The sequence below is a fragment of the Saccopteryx leptura genome, chromosome 3 (genome assembly GCF_036850995.1).
Source record: "Saccopteryx leptura isolate mSacLep1 chromosome 3, mSacLep1_pri_phased_curated, whole genome shotgun sequence".
NCBI classification, from domain to species: domain Eukaryota; kingdom Metazoa; phylum Chordata; class Mammalia; order Chiroptera; family Emballonuridae; genus Saccopteryx; species Saccopteryx leptura.
In genome coordinates this window covers 85,390,450-85,414,503 of record NC_089505.1, presented here as the reverse complement: position 1 = coordinate 85,414,503, position 24,054 = coordinate 85,390,450, and the positions used below count along the sequence as shown (strand labels likewise).

General features: G+C 62.3%; 1 protein-coding gene across 1 annotated transcript in view; it reads left to right on the top strand.

The window, feature by feature from the left end:
* The window catches only part of MEGF6 (multiple EGF like domains 6), an 82,291-nt gene that overhangs the window by 15,364 nt on the left and 42,873 nt on the right, over window positions 1-24,054 (top strand). Inside the window, exons 4-5 of the mRNA XM_066374863.1 lie at window positions 2,264-2,368; window positions 23,427-23,549. Of these exons, the coding sequence (XP_066230960.1) occupies window positions 2,264-2,368; window positions 23,427-23,549 (228 nt within the window). The remainder of the gene's footprint in view (window positions 1-2,263; window positions 2,369-23,426; window positions 23,550-24,054) is intronic.

The window sequence follows — 24,054 nt, the reverse complement described above, 5'->3', positions numbered from 1 at the left end:
ATCAACTACCACCAGTCAGCGGGAAATGCTACAGGGAAAGGGGGTTGGGATGGGTGGTTTGGCTCCCGTGGGGCTCTGGGAAGGCCTCCCCCACCCAGGGCATGGGTAGTCTGCCTGATGGGAGTGCTGGACCTTTGCACGTGCGCGGGGACGGGATCCCCAGGGCGGAGGAAATGGAAGGTGTGCGGCTGCGGGACCCTGGGAGGGGTTACTGCACCACCCCGCCCTGGACGCAGGCCTGGCTCTGCGCCCGCGACCTATCGCTCACAGGTGAGCCCTGGGCTGGGTGCCCTGCGTCCAGCTGTGGTTTTCCAGGCGGGCAGACCTGGCAGGTCCTGTGGCTCTGGGCCTGGCTGGCCCGAGGCTGCCCTCTGCTTTTCTGCCTCCACTGTTCACTTTTCCTTTTCCGTCTGGCACACCGTAGCCCTGTGCCCATTGTGGGAAGTTGCTGCGCTGGCACACTCCCCACTCACCCTAGCAGCCCCACGGCCTGCGAGCCTGGCCTGGGGCCCCGCCCATTGGTGCTACCATTGCAGCTCAGGACTGCCCAAAGCGGGTGTTCAGGCCCCCTGGGGGTGGGCAGGCCAGGGTGGTGGCTCACAGCCCATCCGGCACACCTGGGGTGGAGCCTGCACGGGGTTTGTTTCTGCATCTCAGACAGTTCTGGGACTCACCTCTGACCTTAGCAGCGAGCGGGAGGTTCGTTCATAGAGTCCCCCAGGGGTTACTGAGGGTCAGTTGATTCAGGTCCCTGAGCTCTGGTGATCTGTGGTGACAGGACCCCAGTCCTGAGCGATCCAAGTGCCAGGCAGAGCTCCATCCAGGGCCAGCCCTTCTGGAAGGTTCTGGGTGCATGGCCCCTGCCCTGCAGGCCACTTTGGGGAGGTAGGGATGGTGGAGGTGGGGCAGGAGGGGCAGGAGACGCGGACACACTGCCCTGCTCAGATCTGCTCTCCGGGGGCTCAGCATCTGGGGTTGGGCACTGGGGCCTGGAGGGGTGGTGGGCTTTGTCACCGGGATCTGTGACCTCTCCCACTGACAGGACAGTATCCCAGACTCAGTGTGGCCAGCTTTGTGTCCCAGACTTTGGAAGCTGGGCCTGACTCTGGGCAGAGGGAGTCTGTCCACCCACCTGTCCCTGGAGCCTGCCTATGTGCTGTGAGCCCCGTGTTCTCCTCCTGAGCCGGCCCAGCCAGGGGCTCTGGGGGTGGTGTCGTCCTCACCTTCACCCCCATGGTGTGTACTTCCTCGAGCCCAGCGTCCGGGAGCCTCTACGCGCTTCCCACGGTGGTGTGCAGAGGTGCCCTTCAACAGGCGGTGGGGGAGGCCACAATCGTCTGCTGGTCTTAGTAACAGTGTGAAGACTGTTGCCGGGGCTGACCCTGACCGCGACCCTGCCCTCCTGACCCGGGGAGACAGGTGCCCGCCCTGCTGCCTGGCCCACCAGCAGGCCCACTCGGGTGTCTACGGTGGTGCCCAGTCCCTTTGCCCTGGGTGCTTGTCCAGCGACCCTCCACGCCAGCTCAGCTTCCCTCGGCCCCAGGCTCCGTGGTGCCCCTGTCTTCCCAGCATGCTCCGGGACTCGGGGCCGCCAGGGGCACCCTTCTTGGTTCTGGGTGGAACTTTGTGCGTCTTTGTTTTTCCTCCCTTCTGCCTCCGTGGACTTGCTGCCTGAGCTCCTGCCCTCCCAGGACTTCTTGGAAAATGACGGTCACCAGCAGCTTTGCCTGCTGTTTAGTTCTTTGTTCACTCATTCATTCATTTAACAAGTCTTGTCCCACACCTTCTAAAATGTCACCAAGGAACATGATGGTGCTGAAGATGGGTTAGGTGGCTGCCCTCAGAGAGCCCCCGGCTGGTGTAGGGGAGACGAGCTGTCACCCCCATGAGTGCGTAGGCCAGCCAAGAGGCGCTATGCTGGGAAACTGCAGGGTGCTGTGAATTGGGGGTCTTGTTCCTCCCCCACGGGTGATCAGGACAGTGAAGCTGAGACCTGTGACCTGACAGGAGGGCCCCATGGCCTGCTTGTGAGACCCTGCCAGGTTAGGGGGCTCAGCCCTCAGGTGTGGTTCAGGCTGTGGTGGGGGGAAGGCTCTTCTTGCTGTGGGGAGGGTCTGGGTGCCCTCCAGGCCCGAGGCCTCTCCTTAGAGATTGACTTCATGGTGGCAGGTCCCCTGAGGGACTCCGTGTCCTGGCAGGTGGGCTGGGGGCCGCCCCCAGGCTTCTTTCTGCCCCTGCTCACGCCCCTCTCTTCTTTCCACAGCTGAATGTATCACTGGCCTCTGTTTTAACGGCGGCAGCTGCGTGCCCGGCTCAGCCCAGATGTGCCACTGTCCCCAAGGCTTCCAGGGTCCCCGCTGTCAGTACGGTGAGTGGCATCTGCACCGGGCACCTAGGTTTAGGCTGTGGACAGGGGGCATGGTGTGTCAGGGAAGACCCTGGACGACCGTCATCCCCAGTGCCCTCACCCTGCACCCTGCAGCCTGTGTGAGGGTGTGGGAGGAGGGGCGACTGAGACCCCTTCCTCAGGGGACGTCTCTGAACCACACAGTCCCACAGCCCCTCGTTCCGTTGTGTCCTCTGTGGATGGGGATGGCAAGTGCAGAGATGGGCGGGGACTGGCGGGGCTGCTGGGCCGGTCAGGAAGTGGCTCTTCCCGGGGGTCTCCGCCTTGCCATGGTTTTCCATGTCCTTAATGTTGGAAGAGAGGGGACACCCTGGGGTCCTGCCTGAGGCGACTGGTTGAGAAAACAGTGGCACTTTGGAAACTGAAGGCTGACACCCCGTGGAAATCAAGCAACATGGTCTTTGGGTAAAATGTTGTTGGGGTGCTTGGGGTAAGGACAGGCTCAAAGCAAACGTGGAGGTGACCGAATTTTTATAAAGTGCCTGCACACACATGTGAAAAACAGTCAGAAGAATCCCAGCAAACATTCACCGGACTTCTTTGAGTGATGAACGGTGAGTGAGGCCTCTGGTTCCCAGTCCATCGGCCACTGCCCCGTGGCATGGGTTCCCCTCACAGGGTCCTGCAGGAGGATCAGGGCGCAGAGCCACGCCACCTGCCGCCCCCACAAACCAAACACTCCCAGACAGTTTCCGGGGCTTTGAACTTCCTTCTGGTGAGCGGCTGGGGGCTTCTTCCGGGTGGACAGCAGGGCAGACATCCTGAGAGGAGCGTCCACGCTTCCGGACGCCCAGCAGGCATCTGGAGGGAGATCAGGAACTTGTGGGCAATGGGAGGTCCCCCCCCCCCGGCTTATAGAGGGGACGCCTCTCCTGTCGCCATTCCCTGTGTGTCTGCTCTGCAGTGCTGGGCTGAGGGCAGGGGTCCCAGGTGGCACTGGGTCTGTGTCCAGTGGGATGGGGACTGTCTCACCTGCTTCGTGGGCTCAGAGAGCACTCAGGGTGCCGGGGGAGCAGTGTGCGGCCAGCTTCTTGGGGCCCCGGGCTCCAGGCTTGGCTTTGCCTCCACAGCAACCCCACTCTCCCAGTGACCGTGGAGAGGACCTTATGGGGCAGGTGTAGGGTCTGGGCGCCCAGAGCACCTGCCTGTCCCTGTGTCATGCTCTGCTGCGTCACCCCATCAAATTCTCACTCCATCCGACTGTAGAAGGGGAGCCAGCCAGGGTCGGGCTGGGCAGCCTAGCAGCTGCCGGCCCCTTGGGAGCCGGGGCTGGAACCGCGGTCTGTCTGTCCCTGTGAGCGCCCCCAGCTTTCCGGCCGCCTCCCCAGGCGGTGCCAGGCTGTCACCAGGTGATCCCTGTGCCATCTGCTTTGGGGGAGAGGAGCCCCAGGTCCCATCCTGCCCTGACTCCCCAGCAGGATGGGCAGAGGCGTCTGCACCGGGGGGTGGGCCCGCTGAGCAGCCCTAGGCCCTCGGCTCTCGGGGTGGGTGGGCTGTCCTGTGGGGCTGGGAGTGGGGGCTGTGCGTGGCCCGCAGGGCAGCCCCATCCTCTCTGTTCTCTGGCCCAGACCTCTGACCGCGCCTCCTGGTCCCTCCTCCCTGCAGGCGGGGACCCGAGCTCCAGCATGTCGGGAATATAGATAGACATTTAACTAACCCCCAGTTATAATTGGTTCCAGTTTTGAAAACAAAAGGCATATTTTTTTTCTGGTTCCCCCAAATTCTTTCATTTGAACAGAAGAGTAGGGGAGGGAGAGAGGAACCCTGCTGGGTTGAGGGTGGTGAGCAGAGGCGAGGGGGATCCCCTGGGAAGAGCCCCTCCCCCACTGCCCCAAACCCCCTCCAGGGCTTGGGCTCCCCTGCCAGGCCCTAGCGGCTTTGTTCTGCCTCCCAGCGGAAGGCTCTCTGCTAGAGCACAAAGGGGCCTGTGTGGGCAGCGCTGGAGAGGTGGTGCCTGGAGGTGGGGAGCCCCGCCCTCCCGCCCGGTGCAGTCAGGCCCAGGGTGGGCTTCAGGTCGTCTGGATGTGGCCGTGGGCCCCAGGATCACCTGCTACCCCCCCGGTTGCCCATGTGTGAGGTGGGGATAAAACAGCGGCTCTATGCAGGTGACAGGTCCATGCAGGTGAGGCACAGAGCGCCCGGTGGAAGAACATGGCCAGGTGAGGACGTGCTCTGCCTAGGGACCTGGCCTGTCGGGTGTGAGAGGGTCAGGACTGGCCCTTGTTCTCAGGGTAACGGCAGGCACAGCATGCCTGAGCTCCCCTGGGGGCAAGCTCCCGCGGGGCCTCTCCCTCGGGGACACCCGGGACTGCCAGCCTCGGGGCCCTGCAGGTCAGTTCTGCTGGCCAGCGGAGGAGGGAGTCCTACCCCAGGGGTGCCCTGCCCCTTGTTGGGCTCTGGGGTCCTGTCAGAACATCTGTGTCATCGGACCAACCGGGAAATTTTTCACCAGCTGAAAATGTGGCTTCACCACACCTGTGCACCAGGCCACACCTGTGTGCAGCCTGAGTGGGCATGGGCAGGTGCACCACTACCCTCTTCTGCCCTCCCTCTGTCTGCTGGGGCGTGTGCTCTTCCTGGTTGTTGGTGTTGAATCCTTGGGGGAAAAACACGTACAGAAAAGTTTATACTTAAGAACACACACCTTTCAATATAGCTTTCTCTTGCGCTGCGAATCACGACACAATAACCACTAGTCATTTCTCGTGACTTGGTCTTGCCTGACCTTGTGGGACAAGGGCAGACCGAGGCCTGGGTCGCCTCTAGGTGCCTCTATGGTCTGAGAAGCTTTGGCTCTCTTTCCCCTCTGGGCCTCAGTTTCCTCACCCGTGAAATGGGCGGGATGGGTGGATCTCTGAGGCCTTTCTGGGACTCTTGCTCCCCGGCCCAGTGAGTGGTCAGGGCTTAGTGCTGATGCCCAGCAGAGGGTTGAGGGCCCAGAGGGCTTCCTGCAAGGGGTTCCATGTGCACTGGGGAAGTTTTGGGGGGCTGGTGGGTTGGGATGGGCTTTCTAGGTGGGAGACAGGAGCAGAGAAGAGGGAGTAAGGCAGTTTGGCCCTGAGGGGCTGGGCGGAGACTGTGGAAGGTTCAGCTGGAACCCCAGGACCCTTAGCTTCCCTCTCTGAGCCGGTCAAAAAGACCTGGACCCAGGAGGGCTGCTCTGGGGCTGACCTGGCAGGTGCCCTTGGGGACCTGCTGTGACCTGCCCCTCCATGCATCCCTCCCCCAGCAAGCCAGCAGGGAGAGACATGAGTGGTCCCCCCTGGAGCCTGCACACCCAGGCCCACGTGTGCCCTGATGGGTCCTGGCATTGTGAAGGAGCCTCAGTTTTCCCACCTGAGCAGGAAGCTGGTGGGTGGGTAGGGGGGCCCTGTGAGTGGGAGCCATGAAGGCAGGAGGTACCCGGGCCTGGCCTGAGCCCCTGGCTTTGGCTCCAGGGCAACTATTTCTAAACAGTGGTAATTGATGAATGGAGAGGAAGCAGCCCGCCCAGGGCCCTCAGTGCTGCCCACGTCTGAGGGTGGGGCCCGTGGGAGCCTGGCCCCGGGCGGGAAGAGGGCTGCTTTTGGCCACTCGCCCGACCAGGCCTGGTTGCTGCAGCTTGCAAGCGAGCCCTGCCCTTGGCATGACCGGCCTGGGACCCAGCTCTCCTCTCCCCGTGGGGCGGCCTGCCAGGCCCCTCGATCCACTCCGTCCTCTCCCCCGCCCAAGTGGACAGAGTGGCCATGTGGCAGCTGCACTGAACCCCTCCGTTGAGGAAAGTTCCCAAATCTCCAGAGAGCCCCAAGCCCCAGAGGAGCCGGCGCTGGGGTGGAGAGGGCCTGGGGGGTGGTGGTGAATGGCCGGGGTTGGTGGCTTTGACTCCGACCCTCTGGCCTTGGTCCCCATGGGCACTGACAGGTGGCAGGGACAGCTGAAGCTGCTTCAGGTCTTTTCCGTGCTGGGCCACATTCCTGCAGGGCGGCCGGCGGGGGCGGGGGTCTGCGGACAGTCCGTTCCAGGACCACCCCAGGGGTGGCCTGCTCCCAGATCCCCGGCTGCCTTTCAGGATGGCTGGCTCAGGGCGGGGCGTTCATGTTCGCTCAGTGACTCGTTTAATTACCAGGTTTGTGCCCCCACCACCCACAAAGGCGCCTCTGTCTTCTGGGAGGACTGTGTCCTCCAGGCCTGCTTCGTGCACAATGGGGCTGTGGACCTCTCCCAGGGCTGGCTTCAGAGATGGGTGGTCTTTTAAATTACATAATTATAGCAGGAGGACACCAGGAGGCAGACCCTCCTGGGCGGGGAGGCCTGTGAGCTCATCCTACCTGCTCCACGCCGCTGGTTGGGCATTTGGTGAGTGGGGGCGTCTCCAGTGCCCCCTGCCCACTCAGGCCTGCTGTCCGGGCAGGATTGAGGCTCGGGTTCAGGGAAGGACAAGGACACTGTGACTCCCCAGGGGCTCCTCTCCCCCATCCCCAGAGGCCCGGCCCCACCCTCCTGGGTGGTCTTCTGAGAGGATCCTGTGACCTTGCTCCTTGGCAACACTGTCCTGCCCCGCCCCGCCCCGCCCTGCCTCCCTTCCTTCCTGAGTAGCCATCCCAAATTCTTAGGAGGAAAGGCCTTTCTCTGGACTGCAAGGGCAGTCCCGGGGGGGCTGAGAGCTTGACCCATTTTACACGTGGGGACCCTGATCCCCGACAGCTGCTGAGTTGTGGGGTCAGTGGTGGCTCGGTGTTGGTGTCGGAAGGCCACTTGGGCCCCAGGGCAGGCTGGATGCTTGTCGACACCTTCACTGGGGTGGGAGCGGGGGGGACTGTGTGGTGTCTGGGATGTCCGTGCGGCCTGGGTTCCCTGTGCTGTCTCCACCTTGGGGACGGACAAGCCAGCAGCACAGTTCCTGGAAGCAGCACGCTTCTTGGGACAGAGAGGCTGTGCCTGGGCCTCTGGCAGCTGTTGGGCTGAGTGGAGCCAGCCAGCTGCCCCCTCGCCAACGTACCGGCCACGGTGGACGGCTCCACGCTTTCTATTCCGGGTGGAGGAAGAGGCTGGGCCAAGCCGAGCGGGGTGCGGGTGCCGGCTCCGGTTGCCTGGCCCACGGCTGGACCTCACACGGTACCAGGAAGCCTCCTCGCCCTCGGTCTTTCCACCCTCACTGGCCCAGGCTGTCCCTGCCAGTGGAGGGGACACAGGGCAAAGCCTTCTTAACACAAGTGTCTGCCCCTGGCGCTCACGCCTCTGCTGGTGAGCCTAGCCGGGGATGCCCAGGCTGGGAGGGTTGAAGAATGGGCATCCAGATCAGGGTGCAGGGGCAGCTGAGGTGGCTGGAGGGGCCAGGGAGGGCATTGTGGCATGTGGAGGTCCCTGCCCTTGGGGGGCCCCGGAGGAAGGGCGTGTGGAAAGAAACTGTTGTCAGAAGCCTTTGAGCCCTCCCTCCATCACCCCAGGAATCTGCCCCGCCCCGTGGGACCCTCTGGGGCTAGCGCTTGCCCCGCCTGGCCCCGGGCAGCAGGAGCGTGATGACTGTATGGCAGCCAGTGTGGAGCTTTCGGGGAGGCTGCCCTCTGAGTTCCTGGAGAATTCCTGCCCAGGGCCGCCCCGCGCTCGGAGCCTGGCCACGTCCCTGTCTGCTGTGCCCACCTGCCTGGGCGCTGGCCGCCCAGAGCCTAGCTGTTGGGGAGCAAATTCCAGGAGATGTGCCGATCGCCCAGGATTCCTGGGGCCGTACCTGTCTCCTCCTCTCGGCAGGATAATTAATGAGGGGTCTGGGAGTGAGGGGGCTGGCATCCACACCCCGGAATCTGCTCTGGGGCTTGGCAGCTCCCGGCAGGCATTCCAGGGCAGGCCAACCCTCTGCGCCTGGAACCAGGCGGGCCCGGGCGGCATCACCGGGAGCCAGGCCAGTTGATAACAGGGCAGACCCACGGGAGCAGGAGGTGTCGGCCAATGGTGCTGACTGTGGGGGAGCTGCCCCTCCGAGGCCCAGTCAGCCCGGGTCTACTTGCTGGACCCAGAAAGCCTGAGCCATCAGGAGGAGCCCGTGGCCCGCTGAGGGGCTTCAGGGGACGGTGCCAGGAGGGTCCAGGGCAGTGCTGCCCCTGCAACCTGGGGCTTGGGACTATTGGAGTACCTGGGAGCTGGCCACCTCCCCCGGCCCTTGGAGGCCACCGACACCCTGCTCCCATGGGGGTGGGTGGAGGACAGGTGGACAACACTGGGGTGGCAGGGCCAAGCCCTGGTCCAGCTGGGCACTGGGGAGGACCCGGCTGGGGCCGCGGTGCACAAAGCCGCCCCTCCAGGCCCCCAGTAGCGGGTGGAAAGCAACCTACTCTAAGAAGTTCAGGGTCTACGGCTCCAGAGGAGGATTCGCACCCAGGTGGGTGGCATTGGTTTTCTCCAGATGCTGCGTGAGGGTGTTTCTGACCCAGAGAACACAGCCCCCAGGTCCTAGGTGGCCCGCAGTTGCTGACTGACTTCAGCCTAGAGACGAGCTCTCCTGTGTGTTCCGGAGAGCAGGCACCCAGCTGGGTTTCTGCTGGGTGCTCTGCCCACCGTTTGAGTGAATGAGTGGATGAATGACCAAAGTAATGAATGGTTCTGAGACCAGGCTCACCTGCTCACCTGCTGACACCTGGTTCTACTTCTTCCATCTCTCAGTCCAGGGCCGGCAGATGGTGCCTCCAGGGACACCCTGGTCCCTCACCCTGCCTGCCCTTCAGAGCTTCTCGGGCCCCAGGAAGGCTGTGAGCCCAGCCACAGGGCAGGTTGGGGCTCACAGACCCCTCCAAGAGGGGCTCCCCCTACCTGCCTGGCCTCTAAGGTCTGGGTGGAGCACTGGAGCCCCCTGGTGGCAGTCAGAGGCCAGAGCAGGCGCAGTGGGCTGCCTGGGATTTAATGTCAACTTGTGACCACCAGGGACAGCGCCAGGCTCCATGCCTCTGCTCACCTACTGCTGATGCCAGCCCAGCCGGTGATGCCTGGTGTCACATCTGACAGCTGCAGAGGCGTGAGGGACACAGGTGGGGACGAGAAGACACGACCCTGACAGGGGATGCCTGGGTAGAATGGGGACCTCCTGGGTGTGCACCATATCTGTTCACTCACCTGTTGACTCATTCATCCGTCCACCCATCCGTCCCTGAGCCCTCACTGTGCCAGGCCCTGTCCTGGGCCTCGGCTGCGAAGCTGGACAGCATCCTTGCCCTTGTGGGACTTGTGTCCCGGCAGGGGACACAGGAAGTGAGACAGTGATACATACCCAGGACTGTAGGAAACATAGTCCAGAGGACTTAGAAAGTAGCTGGGGGAAGTGGGCTGTGTCAGTGGGGGTGGCAGGGCCTCTGCAGACCTAAATAGATGTGAGGCCGCATGTGTGAGGAGCTGGGCATGTCCAGGTGGAGGACATGGCCGGCCCCGGGGTGCCTGTGGGACACTTACAGGGGGCCAGCAAGGCAGGGGTCATGCCACTGAGTCACCTGTCTGTCACTGGGTGCAGGCTTGTGACTGCTGACAGATGGAGCAGTTGCTGGGTCTCTCCTAAAATCGGGAAGAGTAGGATGGGCGCGGCCGGTGGGAACGCGGGGCTCCCGTTTGGGCCCTTGTTTCGGAGGGGCAGGTACGGCAGGTGCCCTCTCTCTGGCTGCAGGGTTCTGCTCAGCATTCTGGGGAGTGCTGGGCTCTGGTCGCTCAGGCCGTCTGGGCTCTACTTTCCAGATATATGGGGACCACAGGGCCCGAGCGCCCAGCTGCTCGGTGTGGCTGCACCAGCCTCTCCTGGCTCTGTTTCCATCTGAAGAGCAGGAACTGGACTAGCCAGCCCTCTCAGGCCCCTGGACCCTCATACCCGAGCGTCAGCCTCGTTTCCCTTCCTCGGGGGTGTCTGGGGACCAGGAGGAGGGCTCTTTGCAGAAAACATAGAGCTTACGCCTGAAGCCAGATCACAAACAGCATCGCCATCACCATTGCATTCTCCTTCTCTCGGCCAGCATTCTTTCAACAAATATTTGTTGGCCTTCACTGTGAGCCAGCCCAGCTGGGGGCCAGCCAAGCAGGGCTGCTGAGCAGACGTGGCCTGGTCTCAGGGACCCGCAGTTCAAGGGAGGCAGGCGTCCCACCCACAGAGGTGATGTGGGCCCCGGAGGGGGGATTTATACTCTGGGCCTGGCCTGGTCGCGCTGGGGCAGCAGCTCTGTGGAGTGTCTCTCTGCTCCTCCACCCTCACCTAAATCTGTCCACGAAGCCCATGGCTCTGGGTGCCTGCGTGGACCTGCCCTTGTGGCTTTAAGTGGTAGCGAGAGAGAGACAGGTGTGGATGAGGGTTTGGGCAGACGGGACAGGCCATGTGGGGAGGTGCAGGGGAGGTTTGTGCAGGTCTAGGCATGCCACTCACTGTGCAAGGGCCCTGGCTGGGCTCCCTTCCTGGTGGGACAGGGGACTGGGCTGGTCAGCAGAGCAGGAGACCTCTGGGAAGTAACCCTAGTGTGGGCTGAGAAGGGGTATAGGTAAGAGCCAAGCCAGAGGAGGCCAGAACTCCCAAGTGGACATCAGGACACCTCTTCGGAGAGCTCTTCTAGTCATGTCACAGGAGCTCTTGAGGAAAACAAGCCGCCCACTCCAGGGTATCCTGGGAGGGGTCAGCTCCTCATCCTGTCTGCGACCTTTGCCACTTAGGAGCCCACCCAGGGAAAGCTGCTGCCCTGGACTCATGTCCTCGCTAGAGCAGGTCAGGCCGAGGGGCTCCTGGCAGGTCAGGGGCTTAGCTGGCCAGAGGTGCAAGTGTGTCCGGCCCCAAGTTTCACACCGAGTGGGCAAGAGGAGTCGGAAGGTCATTGTGCGAGGTACTGGAGCCCACGAGTTCTCTCTCCCCAAGGCATGGAGAGATGCATACGCGAACACACACATGCACCTGTGTACACACGAGTGCTCTCACCCCAAGGCACAGAAAGACGCACACACAAACATACACATGCACATGAGTACACACATGTGCACGCAGACACACATATTTACACACATGCACAAATGTTTGCATGCACATATGCACCCATGCTTGTGTACACAATGCACACGTGCACACATGGATTCACATTCATGCACACAATGCACAATACACTCATGCACAACCAAGTGCATATGCACATAATGCAACACACCCATGTGCACAATGCACACATACATACACATTCTTGTGCACACACAATACATTCATAAGCACATGTGCACATAAAAACACACACATGCACACACACAGAGGTGATGGGCTGAATGTACAAGCCTCATCCCCAACACAGGACACCCACAGGCAGGGCGCTGGCCCCCGGCTACAGCGTCTGCTGAGCCAGAGAGCTGAAACGTCCCAGGAACTTGGCCTCGGAGAGGGAATGGAGACCTGGACATTTGGGGAATCGAGGAATGTTCTTGGCTCCCTTCTGGGCCTTTTACATTTTGTCTTGTTTTCTGGGAAACGCATGGAAAAAAAAAGCCCCATTTCCACATTTTTGGAGGCTGATTTGTATAAACAGACCAAACCTGATCACTTTCAGAGTAAACAGAAACTCCGTCCGAAGTCAGGAAAGCACGTCAGCCTCAGGCGTGGCTGAGACGCACTTGCCTGCTGGATCTCCCTCTCCCGCTTGCTCTCTCCCTGCCACGTCCACTTTCTGAGGAGGCACGGTTCCGTGGGTGCCCCCACGGCATCAGGCGGCAATGGTGCGTTTTCATGGGGGGGGCAGCCTCGGACAAGCCCCCAGGGTCTTCATCTCTAACTGGGCAGCAGGTCATCTGGTGATAGTTAGGGGTCAGTGTGAAGGACCTCTGAGTCCTGATGGTGGCCACCCTTGTCACATGGTACTGGGGGCACTGGTCCTGGGCTGATGGCAGCAGGTGATGAGGCTCTTCTGGTCCTGCCCTGAGTGGTTCCACTTCCTTAGACACCTTTAATGAAAGCTTCATGCTGCCTGCCTGCCAGGGTCCTGCTTGGGAACCTTCAGGGCCGCTCGTCCCCAACGGGCCAGAGCTTCCTGCAATGCCGCACCCTCTTAGCCCCTGGGCTTTGGCAGAGCGGGGCACACCCTTCCACACCAATCCCCCAAACCCTGCTCAAGGCCTGCCCCTTTCCCTGCCTTCTTCACCGCCAGAGTCGTGGCAGCCTCCGGACCACGGATGTGACTGCCTCCTCTCCTGAAGGCCGTCTCCTGCTGGGGAGGGGGCTTTCCTTCACGCACCCCCACTCCTGCCTGACAGAGACAGAGATTCGGCGGAGTTTCCTGAAAACTTAAAACTTCACTTGACCTGGGGCCACCTCTGCGCTTGTCACTGGGGTACAGAGGGGCCACGAGCTGACTCCTGCCCTGTGGCATCTTCTCTGGATTCCTGGACAGCTGTCTGCCCGAGAGAGCCCTGGGGGAGGGAGAGCCCAGTGTCCCGCTGTTGGCCTGCCCTGTGACCTTCTCCCGGAGGGGAGTGCCGGGTGACCCTGGAAATCCAGAGCGGGTGAGGCCTGTCTGACCGTTTCTAGGCGACCCACTCTGGGTTTCCATGGTTGCCCTGGAAACCATAGATGGGGAGGAGCTTGTGGAGTCCAGCCTCTGCTGGCCTGGGACAGAACCCCTGACCCTGGGAAAACCATGGGGACAGCCCAGTCTCCTTATATGCACTTTGAGTGATGAAAGCCCATCTGCAAAGGCTGCACGCAGCATGGTTCCCACCCTTCTGCAAGAGGCAGGGCACTAGAGGTGGTGAGATGTGGGGGAAGGGGTGCATAGGTGGAGCACAGGGAGTCGTAGGGCAGTGACACTATTCCATAGGACACCCCAGTGGTGGATACAGGTCACTGTCCATTTGTCAGACTCACAGGAGGTCCACTCCAAGATTGCCCTTCATGGACACAGGGCTTTAGTGAAGACCATGTGTCAGTCCTGCAGGATGCCGGTGCTGTGGGGGGGAGGGGGCGTGGTCAGGGAGGAGGGGTACATGGAACTCGGTACTTGATGCTCCCTCTCCCGTAAACTTAAGACCGCTCTAAGAAATAAAATCCATGGATCCAACACAGAACAAAATGCAACTTCTCAGCCTCCTTAGCCTTAGGGACTGGTCTGGCCTGGCCCCGTCCTGAGCTCACGGTGGGCCTCCCAGCTTCTGGCATTTCTCAGCCTGTGACTCAGTGTGCGTTCAGACCTCATTCCTTTGCCTCTGAAGACAGGCTCCCGGGTTTCCATCTCTCTCTCTTCTCTCTCTGTCACCCTGCTCTCTCAATCCCCCACCACCACCGCCAATCTCCACGTGGTTTCTGATAGTCATCATTACAAACGTTTGGAAGTTGATGTTTGAACGGTCAAGCATGGAGGTTCCCAGCGTCATCCCAGCCAGGCCTCTGAGCACATGGCCTAAGGGGCCCCTTCTGCAGAGGGGACGATTTCTTCCCCAGACCCGGAGACACCACCCCGTGGACCACAGCGTCTTAGAGTCCCTCTCGAGTTGGAGGTTTCATGGGGGTTCCAGCAGCAGGTTCCTTCTCATCTGCTGGGTCCCAGGCAGCAGATCGGGCAGTTTCTGGAGCTGCCACCAGGGGTTGACAATGGACCAGCACCGCTTGGTTGCTGTCCAGGTGTGGGTGGCCAGGGAACGTGTGTCCTTCAGAGAGTGCTGAGGGTCCAAACGAGAAAGGCTCACTTTGGCAAGCCAGACAATCCATCCTGAGCTTTCAGAACCAGTGACCACTGCAAAAAAAAGGTTACACCGCGAAGCTTCCCTCCTGTGCGTTGGGTCCGTGGGGCTCCCGTAGACGGTCAGCCAGCCATGACAGTTGGCACAGTCCGTGGCCTGCAGAGGGCAGCCATTGCAGTCTGCCACACTTGCCAGGGCAGTGCCCAGTGGAGAGACAGATGGACTCCTCTGAGCCTGTCTGAGTGGATTCAGCCTCAGAGACGCTTCCTCCAGGAGGCCTCCCTGATGCACCTTCTGCACTTCTTCCCCTGACTGCCCACCTCTGCTTGTGCTTCTCTGGCTTCCTCCCCCCCATCCTGGGACCCTTCATCTGCCTGCCGGACCCCTGCTGCCCTTGGAGGGCAGAGAGGGTGGTTCCTTGCATGGGGATTGGGCATCGATCAGCACTCAGCAGGTGCTCGTTGGGGGAAGTGAGTGATGAGGGGGCTGGTGCTGAGGTAGGATGGGGTCCCTCAGGGATGGCACGGGATGACCCTGCTGTCTGGAGTAGGTGGGACTTCTGAGCTGCAGAAGAGATAACCCCCAGAGGTGAGCCCTTGGCTGAGGTAGTGAGCAGGTCCCTCCCCCAGGCCGTGGAGGCCAGGGCCACATGACAGCCAGGAGCGGCACGAACTCTTCTCTAAAATAGTTTTAAAGGTGATACAATACCTAGTAACCACATCCCTTGTGCTTTTGCTGCTATGGCAAATCGCTGCCACCATGGTGCCTCCAAACCACACGTTTATTTATCCCCTCCTGCTCTGGAGGTCCCGAGTCTGACACGGGTCTCACGGGCCTAACGTCTAGTCCAGGCAGGACTGGTTCCTTCTGGAGGCTCCAGGGAGCAGCTGGTTCACAACCAGCATTGTGACGCCTCTGACCCTGCCCCCCATTTCGTTGGTTCTCTCTCTCTCTCTCTCTTTTTTTTTTTTTTTGTATTTTTCTGAAGCTGGAAATGGGGAGGCAGTCAGACAGACTCCCGCATGCGCCCGACCGGGATCCACCCGCACGCCCACCAGGGGGCGATGCTCACGCCCACCAGGGGGCGATGCTCTGCCCATCCAGGGCGTCGCTCTGCCGCGACCAGAGCCACTCTAGCGCCTGGGACAGAGGCCAAGGAGCCATCCCCAGCGCCCGGGCCATCTTTTGCTCCAATGGAGCCTCAGCTGCGGGAGGGGAAGAGAGAGACAGAGAGGAAGGAGAGGGGGAGGGGTGGAGAAGCAGATGGGCGCTTCTCCTGTGTGCCCTGGCCAGGAATCGAACCCGGGACTTCCGCACGCCAGGCCGACGCTCTACCACTGAGCCAACCGGCCAGGGCCTCTCTCTCCCTCCCTTGGACTTGGATGCTCTCCAGCCTGCCTCCTCCCCTCATGAGGCCCTGTGATTATACTTGACCCACCCACCTCGTCCAGGATACTCTCTCCCTTGTGGTGAGGTCAGCTGGTCTGCAAACTTTATTCCCCTTGGCCCAGTACTGACATAGCCACAGGTTCTGGAGATTATTAGGATAATCTCCAGACATTTCTGGGGGAGCCATTGTGCTGCATGCCACAGTAACTCAAGATGGGAAAACAGAAACAAAGATGGCCCCCTCACACCCCCAAACCCAGCAGGACTGCAGGCTGCCTCCGGGACTGCCCCACTGCGCAGGGACCCACGGATCCGCTGCCCGCCTGGCATGTGAGCCTCCAGCCAGCTGCAGGAGTCTTTCCTTTATAGGGGCTTCTCCCACCTCTGCCTGCTCTGACTCCTGACGGAGGGACCTGCAAATTTAATTCCACCCAGCCAACGGTCTTGCTCCCTGGCCAGTTACCATGGCAACCACAGAAAAGGGTGTGGCATTCTCCACCCTAAGGAGCACATGGTGGTTGGTCTCTTTGGACCGAGGCCGAGGGGTTCAATCGAGAAAATGACCAGCTGGCCTCACACACTCACTCAGCTCCAGGTCACCATGGTCCACCAGGCATCCCTGCCTGGTCCTGGGAACTGGTGGGCATTAGGGGCGAGCACAGACCCGTGCGATGGCCCATCAGCATGGCCAAACATGCAGCAGCATCTGGTCAGGGAGGGCCACTCCCTCTGGGGCAGGCTGAGCACCCCCTGGGAAGAGAGGTTGCTCTGGCTCGGAGCCTGCTCTGGCGGTGTGGGGACCCCGAGACCCTGCCATCCTGGGGGGAGGGGCAGACTGGAGACAAGGGAGCCTGGCGGGCTCCCCACGCAGCCAAGGCCCCATCCCTGGGCGATGGCGGGACAGCGTGTTCAGTCGGGGGGACCTGTTCCAGGCGATTTCCCTTTGAAGGCTGTTCCGACAACAGCAAATCCTCCTGGATGCCTGTTTCCTCCGCCAGGGGCAGGGGTGGGTCCGCTCTGGCTGCCGGCCCTCCCCGTTCCTGCCCCGCCTGGCAAGTGCTTCCCTAGTAGCCGGGAAGTTCAGTGTTGGCCGGAGAAGCCCGGAGGCTCCTGGGACAAGCCGAGGCGGGTGCCTGGCCCACGGTGCCATGAAGGAGCACGTGGGCGGGTGCGGGGAGGGCTCTATGATGAGACCTGTGGGGGCTCAGCGTTTCCCCAAGGGGCCCACACGCCTCACGGAGAGTGAGCGGGGTCTGCGTTCTGGTGTCGAGGGCTGGATCCCAGGCTAGGCCCTGAGCTGTGCTGCCTCCGGCTTTCATTTCTGACCCAAATGGGATTAAGTACGGACTGGCTCAGTGCTCTCCTCAGCATTCCCATGGGTCCCCCGCCCAGCCTCGTCCTCCTTGGCTGCATTCCTCTCCCCGTCCTGGGGCTGAGGGAACTGAGGCCCAGAGGGGTTTTGCCATGGACCCTGTTTGCCTAGCAGCTGAGGGGCTGAGCGGCTGGGACCCGTGCCGTGGGGCCCCCGCCCCACTTCTAGGCGCTGCCTCGCCCAGTAGAGCAGAGTGGAGACGTTGGTGGGGGCAGGAGGTAGGGCGCTTTGAGCAGGGGCTCTGGTGGGAAGTTCCCCAGCAGCGGTGTGAGCACGTGCTGGGACCCTCTGCATCTGTGCCCGCCATCCAGGTGCGGGGGTAGGGCTGGTCCAACGGTGGCCACAGCCCAGGAACTTTGCTCCTGGGTGGGGGGGGGCAGGAAGGTCCTCCAGAGCTCAGGATGGAGCATGGCCCTGCCCAATCCTGGGGTTTAGCTCAGGGATACTGATTTCGAATTCTGGCCTTGAGAACTGGGAGAGGATCATTTCTGTTGCCCAGGCCCCAGCTTTGTCATCCTTGGTCATGGCAGCCCCTGGATACTACACCGCCACCTCTCGCTGTGCCCAGGATACCCTGGGGCCCCTTGCCTGATCCCCGCTTAGCTTCCTATTCCCCTTGGTCAAGGCCAAAGGCCCTTCTGCACTTCTGCCCTGACCCCCTCTTCCTCTGCCTTGCCTGGCCTCCCTGATGTCCCCACCTTTCCAGCCTGGTCACCTGAGGCCACCTCCACCCCCACTGGTTGACCCACAGGTTCCCAGAGCAGCGTCTCTCGTGTTACTTTACCTGACCTCTGTGGAGTCTGCCCCCCAAGGCCAGCTCGGAGCCCCTACAAGGGCTGTGTCTTACCTGTCAGGGCTGGAACCCCTGCCCACGACAGGCAGATGGGAGTGTGGGAAGGGGGTGACTCGGGTGGGGATGAGCGGCTTCGCACGCAGGCCTCGACCTGTCCCGGCCGGGAGGCTGAGCGGGCTTGTCGGCCCTGGGAGCAAGCTCGCACAGGGCTTCCCAGTCGCCCTGCTGCCCTCGAGGGAAGGAGGGGCCGGCGGAGTCCGGGGGCGGCACATTCTTGGGGAGATAGAGAGGCAGGCCCGCCACCTCCTGCCCAGGGAGGGGGTTCCTCGTCTCGGGGCCGTCTAGTGTGCTGGCCGTGGGATGCTGCTGGTCCCTCTCTTCCCAGGCCTTGCACCTCCTGTCCTTCAGCCGGGGCTGCCCACCCTTCCCTGGGGAGGTCCCTTTCCATGCCCCTGAAAGCTCAGGGCCCTTTCTGAAGCCCCAACACGAGGCCAGCCCCCCATACCTGTGGCTCCTGCCCGTCTGTCTCCAGAGGCACGACTGCAGCCAGCTCTGCCTCTGAGACTCAGGGAGCAGCCCTGACCATCTGGGTGACCCCTGGCTGCAGGCAGGGCCTCGTAAATCCTGGCTCCAGACAGGTAACCCACAAGTCTGGGAGGGAGGGCGGGCGAGGATGGGTAACTGTCCCCACAAGCTGGTGAGCCAAGGCCCAGCCACCCCCCTGCCCACCAAGCTTGGCCACCTCACTTGGGTGGTCTCGGCCTCCATCCTGCAGGTGAGCCTTCCCTACCCTCATGTCCCCTCTTCCTCACAGGCAGGTGGGGACCCCTGGCTGTGCCCTGTGGCCTGCTACCCCCGCCCCCGCCTCTACATACAGACTCCCAGGCATGTGAAGTGCTCAGGGGACACAGGACAAATAAGCTGTGTCCCCTCCACCAGGTGGGAAAACAGTAAATTCAGGGTCACCGGGTCACCCCGAGCAGCCTGGGGTCAGAGGGGTGGGACAGGCTGGGTCCTGGGCAAGAATGTCATGTGGCGTGGGTCCCACGTTCTGGAAGCCTGGACTCAGGAGGAAGGGGAGGAGGAGGCAGAGAGAGGACTTCAGGACAGGACTGCCCAGGCAGGTGAGGTGCAGCCTGGCTCTGAGTCCCTCCCGGTCAGGTCAGGGCCCCGGGGCCCCCCCTCATACCCACAGAGGGTGACTGTGCCGTCCCTCTGCTCCTGCTGCCCTCGGACTAGAGGTCCCATCTGCCTTGTCTGGAGGGTGGCAAGGGGCCGCACGGTGTGCTCTCAGCCTGGCTGGATGGAGTATAGATGTACCTGACTCAGCTCGGCCTGTGCTGCAGAGCGCACGCTCTGCCCACCACCGCCGGACACTGCCTCCCAGGGTCCTGCCTCCCGCGCGGGTCACGCAGGCCGGGTGGCCGCTGGCTGCTTCGGGCCTTGGCCCAGCTGCCCTGCCCTGTAATGGGGCCGTGCTGGCCAGGAGCCGAGACCTGGGGGTCATCTCCCTTCTGAACCGAAGCCCCGCAGGAGTGCGCTGTGGGGTCCAGTCTGAGCAGCGCTCGCTTTAAAATAAAAGGGAAGTGAAATTCACACAACACACAAACTGACCCCTTTGAAGTGAACCATCTGTGGCGCTTGGCTCAGTCACCTTGTTGGACCACCACCACCTTCCAGAACCTTTTCCTCCCCCAAGGAGACCCCGCCCCCACTCATTGGTGCCCCTTCCTCCCTCCCTCCCCCGCCCCTGCCCCCACTCATTGGTGCTCCTTCCTCCCTTCCTCCCCCAAGGAGACCCCGCCCCCACTCATTGGTGCCCCTTCCTCCCTCCCTCCCCCGCCCCGGCCCCCACCCCCACTCATTGGCACTCCTTCCTCCCTTCCTCCCCCAAGGAGACCCCGCCCCCACTCATTGGTGCCCCTTCCTCCCTCCCTCCCCCGCCCCTGCCCCCACTCATTGGTGCTCCTTCCTCCCTTTCTCCCCCAAGGAGACCCCGCCCCCACTCATTGGTGCCCCTTCCTCCCTCCCTCCCTCCCCCGCCCCCGGCCCCCACCCCGGCAGTCTCCAGGCTGCCGCCTGTCTCTGTGGATGGGCCCATTCTGGACGGTCCTTGTCTAGGAGTTAGGGTGTGCGGCCCCGCCTGTCCAGCTTCTCTCACCGATCATGTTCCCGAGGTTCACACACCTGCAGCGTGTCCGGGCCGCGATCTTCCTCGTGGCGGAACAATATCCTGTCGTGCGGGTGGACCGCCATTTGTTTATCCGCTTACCCACTGCTGGACGTTCGAGTTGTTTCTGCCTCTTGGTGACTGAATTTCCACGGGCAAGTAGCCATCTGAGCCTGCTTCCCGTTCTGGGCAGGTGCCCACGAGTGAACTCACTGGGTCACACAGTGGCTCTGTGTTTCACTGGCCGAGGGAGGCGTTGCTTACGGCTGCTGCCGGGGTGGACAGGGCTGGGGGCCAGCCCTCCCCTCCCCTCCCTGCCGTCAGCCTGGCCTTGGTTCTGGGTGCCTTCTGTCACCACCTGCAGCTGGGAGGGCGGCTTCCCCGGGGAGGGGTTAGTGAGAAGGCGTGAGGACCAGTCTTTGTACATCAGCGTGTGTACCCCAGGATCATGGGGGCCGGGGTGCTGTTCGTGCTGCAGGACGTGTTCCCTCCAGTACGTGGGAAGGAAGCTCGGTCACCTGGGACGGATTCTGGAACCCTGGGCAGTGCTGCCCTCCCACCTGCTGGGGTGCTCCCAGACTGGGGCGCGAGAGGCCGGGGTTCCAGGCGCGTCTCGTGAGCACGTGCTGACGCAGTCTTGGCGGACTGCTCTTTCCAGCTGCAGCCAGACGGGCTGGCTCCGGCTCCATGTGAGGGGAGTCCGCCAGCCGGTGCTGGCTGGTGTCCTATGGGGCCAGCACCTGGGCCAGCACCAGAGGACTGGCCTGGACCAGAGAACCTGTTGGAATTTGGCTCCGGGGTGTCCGTGCTGGAGCTGGCCTCACTGGGGAATTGATGGATGATTCTGAAAACAGCCAACCAGCGGGGTGCCCGCTGCCTGTCAGTCTGGGCCACTGCTTCCCGGGATCCGCTCCCAGAAGCCCTGGACAGTCCCAGTCTGCATGTCCGGAACTGGGGCTCTGAGAGGCCTGGTCCTGGGGACAGGAAAGGCAAGCTGGGGGCCTTTGGAGAAAAGCCCTTCCCTGCTGCTGGGGTCTCCTTCCTGGGCCTGTGCAGGAGGTCTGAGCCCTTGTCCACAGGACCCAAGATGGGGGGGATTCCAGCCCAGGCCTGGCTGTTGGCCTGTGGAAACCCCTTCCTCAAAGCTGGCCAGGGAGGGGTCACTGTTGGGCCCATCCTAGCAGGGCTGCTGACCACCCTGGGGAACCCATGGAACCCCCAGCTGCCTCCCACCCACTCAGAAATATCTGCTGTTTATTTACAGGTGGGTGTAGTTCAGATTTAGGGTTTGGGGTAGGCTTCCCTCCCACCCTTTCCCCCAGGGACCCAGGGGCCCCACTGGCACCTGTGCTTACAGATCCATTCAGAAGACACCTGGTGGCTGCACCGTGGGGGGCCTGGTGCTCGCTGTATGAATCTTTGCCCCCAAGGCTTACATCTGGAGGGGCAGTGTGTACCGTCTGCACTTGTAGGTGCTGTGGCCTCCAAAGGGGTCGTACTGGGGAGGGAGGAAACAGGTGACCAGGCAACCCCCGCAAAGCAGGTGACGTAGAACCTGAAGCTCGGTGTATGGGCCCTTCCCCCCATCGTGCCACCCTCTGCCCACACGTGGGGTCCTTGAGTCTGTGTTCCCAGCCGGCAGCTGTGCACCCAGCAGGTGCTCGGCAGAGGGAGCTGCTGATTCGGCCATGCCCCTCCCGGGCCCTGACTGGGGTCACCTTCTCAGTCTGGGCTGCCACTGCCCGGGCAGTAGACTCCCGCTGCCTCTGCTGCTCCTCTGGAGGCCCTCAGTGCACGTTGATTCAGACTGGTGGGGCCAGTACCTACACTGAGGCTCAGCCCAGCCAGGCGGAGCGGGGTCTGCTTGGGGGTGCTGCGGCCATCTCCACCTTGGTGTCCAGGGGCTCGGACTGAGGTGCTGGAACCATGGCGGCAGCCTTCATACCCAGGCAGCTGTGAGGGAGCTCACTTGGTCTGAGGGCCTGCCCGCCTAGCAGCCTGCTCTCCTGGCCGCCCCGCAGGGTGGCCCGAATGTCAGAACAGGCCAGCGGCTCCCGGCGTGCCGCACACTGGCCACTCCTCGCCCACGGCCCCAGCCTCTGTGCTGTCTCCCTGGGCCAAGCCTCCCCGGGAAACCCTGGGCACCCCTGGGCTCTGACCCCTGGCTGGGCTGACCTCCGTCTGGCCCTACGTAACTGGTTAGGAATTCCTAGAAAATTCCTGCTGTGTTGGCCTTGGTAAGCCCGGGCTGAAGTTTGCATTCCAGCACTCCTGCGGGGATTCCGGCCACAGCCGTTGCTGTTCCCCTGGGGCCACGGCCAGCCCTGCACCCTGGGCCCGCCCCTGGGTCTTCTAGGGACACTCCCATAGAAGAGCAGAGACACATGCCACCGCTGTTAGGGGCCTTGGGCTTGGACCTGGGAGCGCCAGCGTGGGGCTGTTGGCATCAAGGGGGCTGTTCCGTGTGTGGCAGGGACAGACCTGACTTCCTGTGGCTGCGCCCCATGGGTGTGCTGGCACCTGGCTGTCCCTGGCTTGCTGCATGTTGGGGTCCCTGCTTGCTCTGACCTGCTTCTATTTTTTTTTTTTTTTTTTACAGAGACAGAGAGAGATGAGAAGCATCAATCATTAGTTTTTCGTTGCGCGTTGTGACACCTTAGTTGTTCATTGATTGCTTTCTTATATGTGCCTTGACCGCGGGCCTTCAGCAGACTGAGTAACCCCTTGCTCGAGCCAGCGACCTTGGGTCCAAGCTGGTGAGCTTTTGCTCAAACCAGCTGAGCCCGTGCTCAAGCTGGTGACCTTGGGGTCTTGAACCTGGGTCCTCTGCATCCCAGTCCGACGCTCTATCCACTGTGCCACCGCCTTGACCTGCTTCTAGGTCATAGTCCCCAGAAAACCAGGGCGTTGTGCCTTTGGCCTTGGTGGGGGGGTTCTGGCAGAACTCCTCTCAGACCCGGGGTGGACAGCTTGGCCAGGCTGGAGGGAGGTAGAGAGGTGCCTGTTCCTCTTGTCACCCACACGTGCCTAAGGCCATCCAGGACACAAGGCAAGCTACCGGCCCCTCCCCGTTCATACCCTGAGTCCACAGGCCCCCGGTCTGGGGTCAGGGGTGATGGGGCCAGGGAAATCCTTTGACCCCATCTGGCCAGATGCCCAGCCCCGGGAAAGACACCCACATTCCTGCACCCATAAAGGCAGGACATGGGGCCAGGGAGCTGGTGCTCAGGGTCTCCCAGCCTGCTCCATCCTCTCTGCAGAACACAACTCCAGAGGCAACTGTGAGGGTGTCAGTGGGACCCCTCCTGCTCAACCCTGGGGACAACCTGGTGTCCCTGGCAAACTGACAGCTGGATCAGCACACATACACAAGTGTTCTCGTGGGTTCTCATAGGGCCTGCTCCTGTGCATTGGTCAAGTGGCCCTCGGATGCTGTAGGGTAGCCCTTGTCCTGGGTGCACAGAGGGACCACTGATGGTGTGGCTTTGCTGCTGCTGGTGGGCTCATCAGTGTGCCCCCTGTGGGACCCGTCTGGAGGGAGGAAGCTTGCCTGTCTCTGCTGGGCGATGTCCTCTATAGTTAGGGGTCTGAGGCCTTGGGGCGTCCGTGGCTGAGGGGACCCCCACGTGGCTCACTGCTTCTCCCCCCGCAGACGTGAACGAATGTGCCACTGGCAACGGGGGCTGCGAAGGCCAGTGCTGCAACACCGTGGGGGGCTTCCACTGCCGCTGCCCCCCCGGCCGCCTGCTGCAGGGAGACGGCAAGACCTGCCGAGGTAGGCCCCGGGCCCGGCCACCGCCCCGACCACTGCTGCCACCGCCCACAGCCCCCGCTCAGCCCGGCCACCTACCCACCTCCCACAGCTGCAGGGGTCCACATGTCTCTCCTGAGATGAGCTCGGGGACTCAGAAATCCAATGTGGGTGGGGGCACCCTGTGGGGACTGTGTAGGGCTGGGAGGCTACTCTGCCCCTGGGAGATGCCGGTGAAGAGGGTGGGTGGGCGGCACCCTGTGGGGACTGTGTAGGGCTAGGAGGCTACTCTGCCCCTGGGAGATGCCGGTGAAGAGGGTGGGTGGGCGGCCGGCTGGCTGAGCACAGGCACCCCTGTGGGAGGGAGGGAGGGAGGCACACAGTGCCCTGTGTGCTGGGCATGCACGAAGGCACTGGTGGGCACCGTGCCCTGGCAAAGGCTCACTGAGGCCCTGGCAGGGGTCCGGAAGTATTCACCAGCTCTGGGCACACCCTGTGCCCAGCCCTGCCATCACTGGTAGGCTGCAGC